Consider the following 16,656-nt stretch of genomic DNA (forward strand, 5'->3'; position numbering starts at 1 on the left):
ATATTAGTGAAGACATTAATGCAAAGTTCAAGCTAACAGTAGTAGCGAGAATTAGTAATCAAAATAGACAAGGTGGTTTTCATGAATCAGCCAGTGATCACTGTACATAATAGCATCCTATGATGTTCTAAGAAAAAGAATAAATTATATGGGAAGAAATTTTATTTTATGAGAAATAACCATTCTTCTCAGAGTTAGGACAGGAAAGCTATTCATGTAGATTTTGCAGCTTTAGGTAGCTGGTATGCCCAAGAATTTCACACATCAGACTTTACCTCTGTCAGAATTCCTGCCCTAGTTCTTCAGATTGTTTCCATGGCTACTTATGTCTTATACATTATTTAATAGCCCTGAACTCATCTGTTATTATTTCTGAAACAGCTCTTAAAAAGACATGAAGAGTTGTAGAAAACAGCTTTTCCTTGCCCCATCTCTGATAACCAGTGTGTACTGTATTTAAGCTTCGTCGTCCTCCACTTATCCTCCATTCCAAGCTAATTTTCCTTGCAAGGGTTCAAAGTAATTTTCTATTTTGTGGGACATTCTGTACAGTCCTGTTTGGGCTGTGACACTCCATGCCAATAAAATCAGTGGTGGTGTTTTTACAAAAGTTGTTTGTGTCAGCAGTATGTCAGTGAACATGTTTCTGTGAGGAATTGAACGCATTTCAAGATCTGTTTGCTTGTCTTTCATTCTTCCTCTGTTTTCTGGTGCTACAATTTTTTCCTACATCTTTGTATTTAAACAATGCTACTGGTGAGGTGATGCTATTAGGGATTGGTGATGGTGGGGCTCAATGCGTCCATTTTCAGTAGCAGCATCACTTTTTCCACTGGTTGTTATCTTCCCTTTCTTTCTCTGGGGAAAAACCCGAGATGTTTGATAAGTCTCTAATGTGTTGCTTCATTGTTGATAAGAGCTTATCAAAAGTATATTCGCATGCACATTTAGCCATCTTGATTTTAAAAGCTGCCTTAGGGAGGAAACTATTTATATTCTAAACATCATTACCTTGGAATAAAAATGTTTTAGGGAAAGAAATTCAAGCAAATTCAGGGTGCAAATTGTGCAAGCAGAATCCTGAGGCCCAGCTGTGTACATCCATCAGTCTTTTGGATCACAGATACTAGTCTGTTGGTGTATTTACTTTCCTTTGCATAATTTTACAAATCTAAATCCAAATTACACCACCCACGTGGAGGAAAGTTGAACTTCATCCTGTCTGCTGTAGAGGCAAAATAAACATATGTGCTGTGGGGGTTTAATTCTTGTGTACTGTATCAGGCAGCACATAGGTAAGTGAGTACTTCTGGTTTTGATTTTGTCTGAGCATTGATATGTTCTCTGTAAATTCATTTAAATGTGGAACTTGCTTATATCCTCTTATTTAAGTAAACAAAAGTCCTTAAAGTCAGAAGTTGAAACACAGACTTATCACTGCTCGAGGTACACTCCAGCGTAAAAGTTTTTCCCCGAGCTTGGATCAGAATAACGTGCTCTAGCTGAGTCCGGTGTGCTCTGTGCATTCTGCCAGACTAGCACTGGTGATGTGATTTTATTGATGTTGTATTTATAACTATGGTTATGAGGGTAGTAGATGAAACTATTTTTTAGATATATTCTAAAGCAACTTACATATTGCATCAGCAGCCAACTACTAACAGATGATGTTAAAATAACGAGTTGCCAGCCTCTGTGTTTATGTGCTTATATGTATAACATAGGAGGATATCTCGCTTGTTTTCATTGCCGTTGGTGGCAAATTTCAGGGAACTGTAAAGCGAATAATAGATTTATTAAAGTCCTTGTTCCCTACTCTTTAACATTTATTAGACAATTTATTTCATGTTAGATCTGATTTACTGGATGTGGATAGTTAAGTTGGAATAATTTCATTTAGGTTTAAGTAAAGCCTAAAGCTTCACAGTTTGAGATCTCAGTTGTCTGTACTATGTTGTTGTATAAAACAATTCCAACATAATTTAAGAAATGTAAACTCTTTATTTTACGTCTTTGCTAAATATTTGCATTATACTTATGTTTCACTTTTTTTTGCTTGAGTGAATGCTTCTTTTTCCTGGATTAAATTATTAACTTGTGTTTTGTTATGTAAACTGTAAACATCAGTTGAATGATAATGTCAGTATTTTGAATGTTATAGTTTCATACTTCAAAACACTGTGTCATGTTATTTCTTAGAATAATCACTAGCTATGATTCAACCGCAAAATGATTGCAAATAGTGGCAAAGTCTTCGGTAATATTTTACTCTGATGCAAACCAGTGTATTATGATTCTGTGTTTTGAACAAGGTTACTGTTGAGTAAATAAGTGCTTTGCAGCATCAGTACATGAATAAGAAGATTTAAAGTTCATGTATTCCAAGACTTGGGAAGAACAAGGTGAAGTTTGTGTTTGCAAGCTGAGCTATACAGCAGTACTCTAAAACAAATTTCTCAAATCTAACGTAAATAAATTTTCATATGAATGTAGATGTAGGAAAAAGCCGATAAGGTGGATACTATTTCAGAAAATCTAGAAAACTAAGAGGGTTGAGAGGATGAGGAGGATTAGAGAAGAAAACGTTGACTGGTCCTTTTTATGCACATTTTCCAAGTGAAACAGGAAATCTGAAAAAGAGTAGAAGAGAGTAAGGGCTTTGCACAAAATGTTTCTTCTGATGCTTTTTTCCTCCACCGTGTTGAGGAGATGAAAGAATGACTCAGAAATTTATTGGTCCAAAATAGCAGATAAATAATAAATGTACTTTTGCTTGAGTGCCTGCTGTAGTAAAAGACTGATTCACTGTACTAGGTCTAGGTAGTGGCCAATGTACCTTGACTCATATCTTTATTTGAAATTACTGCTTCCTGTTCTGCTTAGACATTATGGACCTCCTTCAGATCAACTGAAAAAGCACCTAAATCACCAGATGAATTATTTTACTAGCACACACATTCCTGCCAATATAGGTGGGCATTGTTGCTTGAGCATTACGCTGAAGTGAACCTAGTGAAGTGCAGGTAGCATTAAAGTGAATCAGTCCCAAAATCAATAGAGTGTAGGTTGGGTTCACTGCACAGCTATGGTAAGTGGCTCCAGTGTTGGATATCTCAACCTGTGTCAATACTCCTCTAAAAGTGGTCTGAGATGAGCAGAAGGAAAATTTTTGTCTCCTATCAGCAGATCTCATTCTTTATTGAACATTGTCCCCGCATAATTCTGTTTGGTGCTGATGAATCTGAGGGCATATTTACATACTGTTGTGAATCTGAGAGAGAAAACATGTTTTTCCAAGGCCGAAGAAAAGCAGGTATTTCAGAAATCAGGAAAGAAATGCTTGAAATAATAATCGAAAGAAAAGTAGAATTATATGACAAAAAGGTAGATTTAATTTATGTAATGTCTGCACAGTAACTGCATGGGCAGAAATTATATAAGAGAAGTTCAAGGTTTAGATATTCAAAATCTTGCATACTCAAACTTGTACTTTGAAATCTCTCCTCTACATTCTCACCTTCAAACCTCTGCATTTTGTACATTTAGATCATTACATCCATGTGATTTTAAAAAGAATAAAAATTAACCTATCGACTACTATCCCTGTTCAGAATTCTTAGAAGAGGTGACAGAGCTGATATCTTGACTACGTTATTTTGGACTTCAGATACTATTTATCCGAATATCTTCAGACTTACAGAAGTAAAAGAATGTATGAAAAACAAATTAATGGAGTGTAAGATATGCTATTCCACAAATGTTTGGTCAATATATTGATAAAATACTTCGCTTAATTTTTCTGTTATATTTAACTTGATTTCTCGTGGGAATGAAAAAGGAAAATCTGAAGTCAAAAGCAAAGCAGAAGGAAAACATAATTCCTGTTCTCAGCAGATTTGTAAAATGATTTAGGATTGGAAAATTATTCTTCCTATGTCCAATTTCCATATTGTTTCAGTTACATTGGACATCTTGTCTTCTCTGCCTTTGTTCCCTTTTTCTCTAGTCTTTTAGTAGCTTCTGTTTATTTGCATTGTTTTAGTTTTTAGAATTCATTTGCATGTAGGTGATCTGTATAATTGATTCTAGATAGATTCTTAATTTCAGGTTAATCACATTCCATCTTGTATTTGTTTAATTCATATTGGATTTTCTGTGATTTGGCTAGCTTCTTTCCCCATCCTAAATTAGTATTTCCTCTCAGTTAGGCTAAGGGCAGTTATTCAGAGGTGTCTGAATTTTGCTATTTTGTGGTGGAGGAAAGGCAGCCGTGGCCTAAGTGTAGAAGAGGAGAGAAGTGCAGCAGGGATACTCTGAGGTATTTACATATCTCACAGCAAGTTGAACATGAAGCAAATAGAATATTCTGTAGAGAAATGCCAGTTCAAAGAGGAAAGAAAAGGATGCCACCTTTTGTGCTTAGTCTTCTACTACCTGGTTAAAGGTCTTCAGTTTTAAGGTTAGTTTAAGCTTTGCCTGGAGTGATTTGAAGTCACCTCCCTGATTTTCCAAAGACTGAAATTACTTCCACATCTGCATGATTGCACCTGAATCAGAGTATGAAAGACAGAGCATAACCTTAGCCAAGTGTGATGAAGCTGAGGTTCCTAACACTCATTTTGTATTTACAGACTTGTTAAGAAAATACATAAGCAGGTAGGTAGCTTGGAGCCGGTAACAGAATGCTTTACGGTTAGTTTTGAAAAGTGTCATCTGGAAAAGAAAGAGAATTGATGCCATCTCCAGCTGCTGAGGGGGGAAAAAAAGAATCTTAATTGTAATTCAGTTGAAGCTTAATTGACTTGAATAACGTGTTCAGACGTGTGATTTTTTGTAACTCTAGTTGTCTCTAGTCTGTTCCTTGTTTTTTGCTTCGGGAGTTAAAAAAGCAGAGAAAGAATCTTTTTAGAAACCTTTAAGTTTTTGCATACTGAGGAGTTCTCAAAATCACTAAATATTTAGAAAATTGGCAGTGAGGTATGTGCAAGTAAAAGGAACCTTTCAGTAGAAACTGGTCACACAATATCCAGTATTTATGCTGCTGGTATCATGCCCTAGTAGTTGGTTGTATTTATCAATAGAGAGTTTAACTATTGTCTGTAACCCTAAGCATTATAAATTTCATATTGAATGGTCCCAATAGGATGAATTTCTAAGACTACCATCCTATTGGCTAAAAGATCCATTATTCAAAGACTTCTGGTCCCATATATATGGGTGTTATTTATTCTCAAACTAACATACTTGTTTTGGACAGTATTTTTTTTAAAAGAAGTAGTGCATTCTCCAGAAGATGATGAGAGTTTCTCAGTTTACCTTTTCAGATTTCAGTCTTTCATAGTCTGACAGCAGTTGATGTAGTTACTGTCTGTTCTGAATCATGCAAAACACAGAATGCAAAAATAGCTTTTAGCAGCATGTAAAGCAGGGTTTTCCATATCAAGGTCAGAGAATCCCTGAGGTTTACAAGCATGGTGGGAAGGAACTAGTAAAGGTTTAAACATTGCTGATGTGACATTGAAAAAGCACTTCAACAGGAATATCCAGTAAAACATTGCAATCAATAACACTTCTTTTTAAATTTTTTAGGTTTATTTCTCTTTTAGAGAAAGTATAAGTATGCTTGTCCTATAACATTTCCACAGGTACAACACTGGGAAACTTAGTTTAATTTACTTGTCTTTAATTATTATTTCCTACTGAAAGGTAAGATTTAGCAGAATTTTATATCTATATACCATGCAATAATTTTATGTTTTTTTCCACAGCTGAAAGAAATAGCTAGAATATGGAGTTTGTGAGATGTTTTAATTTGTACTAATAAGTTTGACATCCTGAGCAACCAATGCACATGAACTGCCTGTTGTTGTGTCTTGTTCTTCGTATATTCATCTTATGATATGTGGATTTTCCCGTGCTTTAGGAAATGCTGTTACACTGAATTTGTAATAGGGCTCTTCATCTTTATGAATGCTACATTTGGTGTATTTTTATTGTATCTTCCCCAGACTGATGGCATGGCATCATCGGGCCTCTTCTTCAAAGATGGTAAAAAGCGCATCGATTACATCTTAGTCTACAAAAAGTCAAGTCCACAGGTAGAAAAAAGAAGCACATTTGAGAAGAATTTGAGAGCAGAAGGATTGATGTTAGAACGAGAGGTGAGTCTTGTAGCGTATGCAGTATAAAAAGCCCTTTATAAAACTCTAGTGCTTTATTGCATATATAAATGATTCCTGACAATCTTACAAGCCTGTCTAGTCAGGCTTTGTTTAACGCTGTTAAATTAATAATGACAGTTGTTTGATATGTTTAACATGTTTTGGGAATGCATGCTTGTAAGCATAGACACACAACGTGTGCCCCTCAAAGTAGAATCACTTTTAAATTGGTGTGGTGCAGAATAGAGGGAGAACTTCCAGCTCCTTATGCTTGCAAAACAGAAGAAGCTTCATTAACTCATGCTGTTGCTTTAATATTTAACCTCTGTGTCTTTCAGCAGAATATGTCATACAAAATGTCTCTGTTTATAGAGCGATAAAGATTTTCAGTATGAATTTAATCCATCTCTAGCTTATATGGTTTGATCTCCATTGAGTTTTTGAGCTAGGCTAGTTTACCATTTAAGTGCTGCTGCTGCGGCTTCTGAATTCTCTTGCATACATTTGGAAAAAAAGACCTGTTATTCTAATAGTATTAAAAGTGAAATTTATATTTTATGCTAAGTGCAGAATTTCACTGTCAAATCCCTTCTACCTATATTTTAACATACCAGAACTTTTAAAAACTTTGAGTTTTAGGAGGGATTTTTAAAAATATTTTTTTAGTTGCGTGGGTGTAATTTTGTTGTCTTGAATCTGATCTATTATAGTTTATTTTCCAAAAATTCCGAAGTAATATCTGTCCCAGGCTTCTAATACGGTTGTTGGTACCATAGAGATTAATGTTTGTATTTAGGTGCTCATAGTCAGTCTTCTAAATAAATACTATAAAAAAAGGTGTTCTTTGCTTTGTCAAAAAAAAAATTATATGGAATGATGGTTTTGCTTGCATTTTATCTTCCCCTTCCCTGCTGCGTGGTAGTGGAGTGTGGCGGATATTCAGGAATTTTCAGTTTCCTTCTGTGAAATGAGGGGGAAATGTCTTTACTTGTCCATCTAGAACTACTTAACAAGTATGTTAAATTGTTTCTGTTGTGATTGGGATATCAGTAATGATGATATTAATATAAAAAGGAAGGAAAACAAAGCCAGGAAACAGCCTTGGATTTATGCTGTTTCATTAATTACTTATAAAACAGGCATATATTTAGTCTATCCTGAAGTAAGCTTTAATACTTCATGCATCTTTCATCCTGATTAATACTTTTCAACTCAATAGAATCAGTTTACATGTTCTGTGTTAAAGCAATGAGCTTTTAAGTGGTTTGAAGTCTTTGCAAGTTCTTGCTGACAATGCAGCATGCTGAGTATTCATAAATAACCACCCCGACAGTAGTTTAAAATTTGGTTTTAAGGCTTCTAAAACTTGTTTGGAACCTAATAGAAAAAAAAAAAAAATTGGATTTGGGGATATTTATTGAAACAGAACAAGCTCAGTTGGAGTCTATTCAGAAGTACTGATACTTCAGAAGACTTGTGGGTTTATAAGATAACAATTGTATATATAAAGTATTTTAAGTTGCCTTCTGGTAGTGGTTTTTCATCCACATCTTTTGAGAAAAAGAAGAAACAAAGTCTGAAGCAAATACATCTGGGAGACGGACTGTTCATAAGAAAAGATAAATATAGGAACCTATAATGCTGAAATTCTTGTTTTCTGTACAAGTAAATCATAGATTAAAAACATTTGTGTAGAGCATTCCTTGTAATTGTACAAAAACAAAAATCTCAATTTGTACAGGGATCACATTTATAAGCTCATAGCAGATACTGCAATTACCTAACCATTCCCTGGAGTTACCATTTTGGCAGAGTAGGACCTGTAGTCTTCTTTCAGCTGTTCTTATGTCTCTGGCAGCTAAGCACTGTTCTCCTTAAACAGGAGACACACAGAATGTGTCTTCAAGCTGCTCATCTAAGATGATTTTGAGGGGATATACAATTAATTCATTTATTCCATGTCAAAAATGCTGCATGAACCCTTTATCTACTTCTTTATGGTTGGACTCGATGATCCGGTGAATCTCTTCCAACCTGGTTATTCTATGATTCTATGATTCTGCTGTGTTTATGAGCAAAGATCTGACCCACAGATTCCGTTTGACAGATACTACTTCACTCACATTAGAGAGTATGGTAGAAAAAAAATTACTCACTTTCCATTGTCCAGTTCAGACCATTTAGGGTGTTTTCAAACTTGCATGGCCCCTTCAGGCCTAAAACTAGAACCTGACCCTGAAGAATGCTTTAAGAAAGGTGAATGCCATGTTTAAGTTATTAATATGTATTATTTGTTACTGTCCTTCACAGCCAGCTGTTACAAACAGTGATATCATGTTTGTTAAAATTCACTGCCCATGGGAAACATTGTGCAAATACGCAGAAAGAATGAACATCAGGATGCCTTTCAGGTATTGTGGAACTGTTTTAAGAAACTTGTAATTTTGTGCTTAATAGTAAAACTTCATTACTTACCTTAAGGCTAAAACACAGTCTTTGCTGCACTGTGACCAGGCATGCTTATTTTTCATTCAGTGAGATGATATGGAGGGAGAAGAGGAGAAACAACAGGCACTGTTCTTTTCATGTTTAGCTGTTTTACTTCTTTTCAAGTTTACCTTCTGAGGCAAATTGAGCGTATGTCTTTAGAAATTAATGTTAATAGTCCTCACATTGTTTTGGCAGAGTTTCAGGTATTCTCCATGATTTTAGGGTATTTCTGAGGTCTTACCCAAAAGTAGGTGAAATGACAGAAATAGCTGGTGTCTCCTGTGTCTTCAATGTAACACATATTGGCATACTTTGGAGAAAACAAGGTATCTTTATTTCTTGGTCCTCTAGCTTTCCTTTTGCAGAATAATGAACTCAATGAGTTCCTTATCTTATGTGCTAAAAAAATTCTGTCATATGTTTTTGCCATAAGTATTTGTTATTTATTTGTAGGGCAAGTTAATATATCCTGCAATAATACAGAAGTTTATACAGGAGAAAATTTCCCTTTTCCAAACAATTAATATTGTTCATCTTTGAGAAAAAAGAGCGTGTAGTGTGCTGTAAACCTCATTAGGAGTTAAAGTGGTAACCAGGTGCCAAAGATGTGACTCACAGAAAATGCCCTTAGAGCAGTCCTTTCTCACTTGAATTGCCAAGTTGCTCCATCTTTTATGTCCCTGCTGATTTTAGCTACTGCAATGTGGCTTCCTTGTGTTGATCCTAAGCCAGAAACAGTCATCGTGAAGCATCCTTTGCTCAAAACTCACTTCAAATAGCCAGTTTTATACTGATTTTCCACACCATCCCATTAAGCCTTCAAAGTCCTTCCCATTAAAAATATGTTTCCTGTAGCAGTCATCTTCCATGTCTTTGAGATTATTATTATAACAGCCATTTGAGCTTCTCGAGTTTGAATAATACTTATCAACATTTTAAATATGAAAGTTGCAAATGTGTGCAGAGACACACATGAACAATCTAAATTCCAATTAAAAAATAGTTTTCTTGCTGTTGATACCTTAAGTCAGAAAAATAAATTAGGATTTAGGAATGGTTTGAATTCTTAATAATTTTAGTAGATTCCTACATCAGTAGTGCTCTTCAGAAAAGATAAAAAAAAAAAAAAAAAGGCTGACTTTTGCCATACTACTTTATTTGGAAGGCATTCAAAGTCATGTTTGTTCATTATATTATTATCTGATGTATAAATATATTCCCTTTTCTTTTCTCCCCCGAATTGTCTGATCCATGTTTCTTTGGTTTTGGGCTGTTCCTTTATCTTGCTGCTTCATGTTGTTGGCACTTTTGCTGTAGAATGAAACATGTATTTGGTAAGATAAAAAGCCCACTGTCCACCTCTACCTCCATAATAGAACTGTGAGAAAAAGTAAAGTGATCACCATTTCTTCTCTCTATAAAAACATCTTAATAGGAATTTAAATGAAATTGTGATCTAAAATTTGTGCGAATATTTCAAATAGACTGTTTCTTTAATTTCCATCATTTTTTAAAAAATGAAAGTGAACGCAGTTTCATTATGAACACAAAATGGATGTAGCACAGTAGAACAAAAGCCTGTTTTGCTTTGCCAGCAACCAGTCTACAGTGTCTATCAAATACAGAAGCTGAGCAATGTCTCACAATGCCTTCTCCCTTTCCAGAAAGCTGTGGTTTCAAGACTTCCTGAGGCAGAGTTAATGTCTTCATCTTGGCATATATTAGCCCCTGATGGCTTTACATGGATGCAAAAATAGCCATCCACACTTCTGTAAAAACATCCTGTGACCACACATTTTATAATTTAATTGCATGTTCTATCAACATCACGTTTGTTTGGTTTAGGTCTTGAGCTTGCTTATTTAAATCAAACTTTTTTTAAGTGGATGGAATATATAGTTTTCCTGAGGTAACTGTTTCATCCATTCAGTGGACAGGGAAATCTTAAATAATAAAATTCTCCAACAATTACAGTGAACTTGAGTCATTCCCTCCCAAGAAGTTTCAGGTAGTCCTGTGAGGAGCAAGGAGTTGGATTCAGTGATCCTTATGGGTCTATTCCAACCTGAGATATTCCATGATTCTAGGAACAGATTATTTCTCTTAGCCTTTATCTGATTTATTAGTGGCTTCCGACTGTCCATTTTTAATGCACAATTGAAGAAGAGTGCTAACCTTCCCTGCAGTATTGTGATGTGATACCCTGTTCTTCTCTTGCACAGTGTTCAAAGTTTTGACTTTCAGTTATGATCACTCAAATATACCAAATGTAGGTATCATATGTGAATAATGCATGAATAATTAAACTCATACTTTTTGCATTCATTTTCCTCAATCCAGGAATCTAAGCAAAATCAATAGACTTATTACGCAGGCTAAGTACTTCTCTCCCTTGCTGAAAAGTAATAATGTTTTTTTTTTCTGACAGAGGGGACCACCCAGCATCCTAGAACTGTGTTAGCATTATACCCAAGTGTGTTGACAGATTTGTAGTACACGTCATATATGTAATATAAATGGAATCTCAGGGTTTCAATTACAAAAGGAAATCTTTCTAGCATATCAGAAGACTATGGTAAATCACTGTTGCCTTGTGTGTGGTTTCAAACAAGATTTATGTTAGCACCAAAGTTAGTTCATGATTGAGTTATACTTTTTTTAACAATTTATAGATATTTTTGTTTAGTATGCAGTCTGTCAGTGGAAATGAAGCTCTAGTATGTATTTCTGGAACTCAGACAGAAGTTTAATTTTATCTGTGTCTGCAAGTATCTCTTGTGACACGTAATTATTATTGTGTGTAATGAATAAATTAGTTGTATCTGTAGCTCACCTGAATTCCATCTGTGCAAAAGAGCCAAGGGCAATTAAACTGACTGAAGGAAGGATTTTGTTAAAAATGTAATGTCTGAAAAATTTACCATAATAACTCATTGCTTCATTTACAATTCTGCCTAGTAGTACCAAATGTCAACAGCCTGCAGATTGGTAGAATCATAGAATAGTTTGACTTGGAAGGGACATTAGAGATCATCTGACCCCTCTGTGATGGGCAGGGACGTATCCCACTAAGTCAGGTAGATACATAGTTTTCCAATGGCCTATTACTTGCTAGGCAACATTTTCTTCCCAGTCCTTTTACCTAATAACTGCGTTGTTACTTTAATGTAAGCAATGTACTTAATTTCAAATGCTGCCCAGATGATCAATTGCAGATCTCGTTATTGATCTAGGATTTAGAAGTATGCACAGTAAAAGTACTATTTTTGTGTCTTCCAGAAGAGGGGAAAAATTTAAAAGCCACTGAAAATAATGTTATGCTTCTATACAGACGTATCCAAATAAGCATCATTTAATTCTTTCTAAAAAATAAAGCTTGCAGGAGTAGAAGGGATTTAGGCAATTTTTGAGTAGATAAACTAAACAAGGAGCAGAGCCCCTGGTCCTGAACTCCATTGTCCCTGGATGAGTGCCGTGGTAACAATACAGATACTCTGAGGAATCTAAAAGATCGAGGCCTTTGTGTGGTTGAAATGTGACCTGAAATGATAGAAGGAGGCCAAAAAAAATGTTAAAAATTGAAACTAGATGTGTAAAATATTACACTGCAGCAAATATATTTATATATGGTTTCAAAGTAACTGTTCTCAGAAGATTTTACTGGGAATTTCTTGTCTTATTTCTCTAAGTTGCTGTGACAGGTGAAGAGTGGAGAGAAAAGAACTGTTGACTTAGATGGTTTTTTTTTAGGGGCATGTACTGTTCTTCAGTTGGATGCAAAATGTCAAGGGAGGTGATGGTATTCCACCTCAGGGAATGAAGATAATATCTAATGGCATTAAGTGCTTATGATATTCAGCGCATAGAGTACCTAAGGCATTTAATAGCTTGTTAATCCTTCTAAAATGAGTTTCATTAAATAAAAGCTAAGAAAGACTACGTGCAGTGAATACTAGCATGATGCCATTGAACCCTGTCTGATGAGCATCTTGTGAAGGAATTCTGGATTAGCTATGATTGGTAATAGCGACAAATCTAAAATTTAATTTTGACTCAGAAACAAACTTTGAACTTGAAAATACATGAAATCACAGAATTTTAGTGATTTATTCAAATTCAGTTGCCTTTCTTTAAGTGTTTTTCACATTTCTGCCTATAAAATTGCATGGTTATAAGTGTCCAGTGTTCTTTTATAATGTATATGTCCTTTTCAACTGTCTCCTACTTGATTATTCTCAGCTGATTTTTACTGTTCTTTCAGGAAAAAATGTTATTACACTGACTGGAGGAGCAAAACCATGGGCAGGTTGGTGGGTGATGTGTAGCTTCTAATTTTGTCAGATAGTCACCCTGCTAAAGAAAATCCATCCGCAGTTGTAAATTTATCCAGGAAACTTGGAAAATTAGATTATTTTCCCCAGAACTCAAAATATGTTAGCTCGAAGTGTTAAAATGTTCATCTGTAACGAGGTGCAGTACTTTAAAGCTTTGCCAGTTCTCATTTTAGAAATGTAAAAGTGTTTATGCCAAGAAAAAAAAAAAAAGGCCTTATCCTGGCAGCAAAGATGTAATGTTGGAGCTATCTTTACAGTTATGACTGCTGTTACCAAGGCATATTTCTTTAGGATGGAAGATACTTTGAGTGTGTATCTCAGGTTCTGCTAGTCATATATTTCCTTAGACATGCAAATGTAAATTCTCTTGCATGTGTCCCCTTGATCAGGACTAAATCAATGCCACACACCAAAGGCTATTTTGAATTTTTATTTGATAGCTGACAGGATAACTTGTATACTGCAGTAAAAGCTGCTTAACTTTCTGGGAGGTAGACACATGCAGACATCACCTGTGGCTCTTGTCATTGTTGTTGATTCCACCAGCCAGGAGAAGGGCACAAGAGGCCACAGCAGTGGGTGAAAGGAGACCAGGGGAGCTGAGGAGCGAGAAAAAGGACACCATGAGCTGTAATCACTCCCCGTTGGTCTGATCAGAATGATGTCTTGTAAATCTTAATTACCTAGAGAAGAGATATGAAATCTTTTACATGAGGGAAATCTCCTGAAAGAGTTTTCTATCACAGGTTTTCTCAAGGCAGATCTTGAGATGAGATTGCATTTGATTTAGGTCCTCCTGTTGTTACTTTGGATGATGAAGAGCTCTCATTATTTCTCAGGAACAATTTAAGTAGTCTCATGACATCAGTTTGCAAGATGATCAGCTAACAAAAATACGCAAAGCACTGTTGAATGGTAAAGTGAGAAAACTTTAAACACAGAAGCAGAGAGAATACATTGAAATAACCTATAACATAAATTTACAACTGCGTTTTTTCCTCTTCCCAGTCATTCACATGCTTGCTCCATTTTAATGTGCATAATGAAAAATGTAAGTGATGTGCTTTGTAATGCAAAGGCAAAATCAATAAGCTTTACTGCAGAATTGTTTAATTTCATCTGTAATCCATCTGGTAAGTCCTAGACACTAAATAAATTCATTTTCTTTATATAGAAGGGCAGATGTCTGAAACATGCAGTTGAAGTTGCACAGTACCTGTGAAAACAAGTAATAAACAATTTTCATGCCAGATTGGTTTTTCATTTGCAAACATTTTTTTTTTTCTTGTGAGAATTTGGGCATGAATATTTTTGTGAATAATTTCTCTGCCACTTTATATAATCCAGTGCAAAGGAATAGTTTGAAGGAAGAGAAGCTATTTCTAAAATTGAAAGCTAACTCGAAAATTGCTGTCATACACATTGCACCATTTTAACTTCTGTTGCTACTGTCATTGTTTCTTTGCATTTTATGACTTTTCAATCTTAACTGCTTCTCTGTAATTTATCAAAACTTTCATTAATATTTCTGCGTTATTAAGTGTAGTTTACAGCAACTGTGATGAAGAACTATGTTAAAATCTTTGTATATCAAAGGTAAAGCTTTAAATAATAATAGAATTTCTATAATTTAAGAATGAGATAACTAGTATGTTAGACCCTGCTGTGGCATGTACACTTCTCTGAAGTTATTTACATGGTTATATGTATCTGTAAATGTCCTTTAAAAAGTCTTCAAGAGATTATTGGGGGCATGAATGAAAGGTCAGAAAATAAATGTAATGCTTACTATTATACTGTCTTATATGTGATATCTCTGTTGTTCCCCTGTATTTATTTATTTACATACCTTGAAAAAAAACACTTTTAACATTGTACTTAATCACATGAAGCCTGAATTCATAGCATTCTTAGGGCAACATATAAAAATAATTTTGTCACACTGCTTAAGGGCAGCATTTGAAAAGCCTTCAACATATCTTATCAAAGGAAAGGAAGCTGCTAGAAGAGGGACATGCAAGTACATAATGTAGGGATCAAAAATTGTCTGAACTCTCAGATTTAAGACTCAATAATGTAATGAATTGGTTTCATATCTGCCATATTCAACAGACTGATTTCATGTTGGTTAACGATGTTGAGGAAAAGAAAGTTAAAAGACAGTTGCCTTAGTGTGCAGCTTGACTCTGCCCTCTGAGATGTGGAAATTAAATATACTTCTAAGGACAGAGAACCAAAAGTTACTTTGTTTAGCATCTGAGCTGCAATAAGCCTGCTTTGCAAAAAGACTTTTAAAACGTTTTGGATTTCAGTGTGAACACTGAAGTGAAATCGTTAATATCACTCCATTGAACAACTGTATCATTTTTTTTTTCCTTTTTGGGTGATGATTGTGTCCTTATATGGAATCTGGCAACCACAACGTATTTCCCATCACAAAATGTAGTAATTTGGTGGTATATGATTTACAGTTCTAGCCACACTCTTGTGGATTTTTGTCAATACACGAGAGGTTCAAACAGCAAGCAAAATACTGGGTGGTGATTGCAGTCAAAAATACTTACCACACCTGAATTAAGTAACTGCCACTGCTAATCTCATTCCCTGAGTCTGATCAAAGAATTCCAAATTCACCTATTCTTTGTTTCTTTGCATTGCTGTGTGCCAAGTAAACAAAATCTGCAGGGAGTTTTGGGCTAAACTACTTTGGCATAGAAGAACAACCGAACGAAAACTATGTAACAGTACAGTCGAGCATGAAAGTTGAGCAAAGTTAAAATTACTGGCATCTTCATGAAATGTTGATTTTTATATCTTAGAATAAAACCTATATGTGTGTTTCAGAATAATATCCCATAGTCCTAGCTGCATATAGTTACAATAGCACTAGCTGGAGTGGTTTCAATAAGGGTGTACCTGAAGTACTGCCCACATTTTTGCAGCATTGTTCCACTGGGAAATCTTGATCTCCTTGCATGAACTTCTCATTTCATGAGTGACTTCACCAAACCAGCTCTGTCTGCTTTTACTCTTATTAGATAGACTACACTGAATGGATTAAGTCAGTAATCCGTTTTAAGTTGCTACTTTAGACCTAGAAAGCCACTCTGAGTAAGAGTGCTGGTACTTAGTCCTCTGATATAGGCAAAAATGTTTCTGAAATTTGTTATCACTTTGAATGAAAGCTCCATAAAACGTCAGTTTCTTCTTTAATTGTAAAATACCGTAAACCAAGAAAAGAAGTCTCTCTTGCTGCATTATTTTTGTAGGGTTGGGGAAGGATGTACTTTTCCATTGAAATAGTTTGTGCTATCAGAATGGCATCTGAGTTTTGGAGTGATCAGCCATAAGTGATGTAATGAAAAAGTAATCACGCCTTAGATAAAAAGCCTTTTTGACTCAGAAAAGAAATTGCTAATGTACTGTGGAAATAATTTTTAATTTATTTTGATGCTGTTATTCATTACTTCACATGTTAAAAGGAGCAGACATGAATTTTAAAAATAGGTAATTTTTTAAGATAAAAATTATTTGCTAGTTTTTTAGATTTTTGTAGGAAAATGATTGAAGCTTTTTACATAATCAAATTTTTTTAAAAGAGTTTTGTAATAAAACCCCTGAAATCATGTGCATTATTTTTCCTGATGCATCTGCATATTTTCATCTTTAAA

General features: G+C 34.9%; 1 protein-coding gene across 3 annotated transcripts in view; it reads left to right on the plus strand.

Annotated features, from left to right (window-relative positions):
- ANO3 (anoctamin 3) overlaps positions 1-16,656 on the plus strand; it is a 378,658-nt gene that overhangs the window by 133,181 nt on the left and 228,821 nt on the right. For all 3 annotated transcript variants that reach the window (XR_011337490.1, XM_069857456.1, XM_069857457.1), the window contains exons 5-7: positions 6,009-6,161; positions 8,472-8,572; positions 12,913-12,957. Coding sequence is in view for 2 of the 3 variants with exons in the window: in XM_069857456.1 (XP_069713557.1) it covers positions 6,009-6,161; positions 8,472-8,572; positions 12,913-12,957 (299 nt within the window). In the remaining variant the exon portion in view is untranslated. The remainder of the gene's footprint in view (positions 1-6,008; positions 6,162-8,471; positions 8,573-12,912; positions 12,958-16,656) is intronic.

Source organism: Phaenicophaeus curvirostris, chromosome 5 (assembly GCF_032191515.1).
Source record: "Phaenicophaeus curvirostris isolate KB17595 chromosome 5, BPBGC_Pcur_1.0, whole genome shotgun sequence".
In the NCBI taxonomy this organism is placed as follows: Eukaryota; Metazoa; Chordata; class Aves; order Cuculiformes; family Cuculidae; genus Phaenicophaeus; species Phaenicophaeus curvirostris.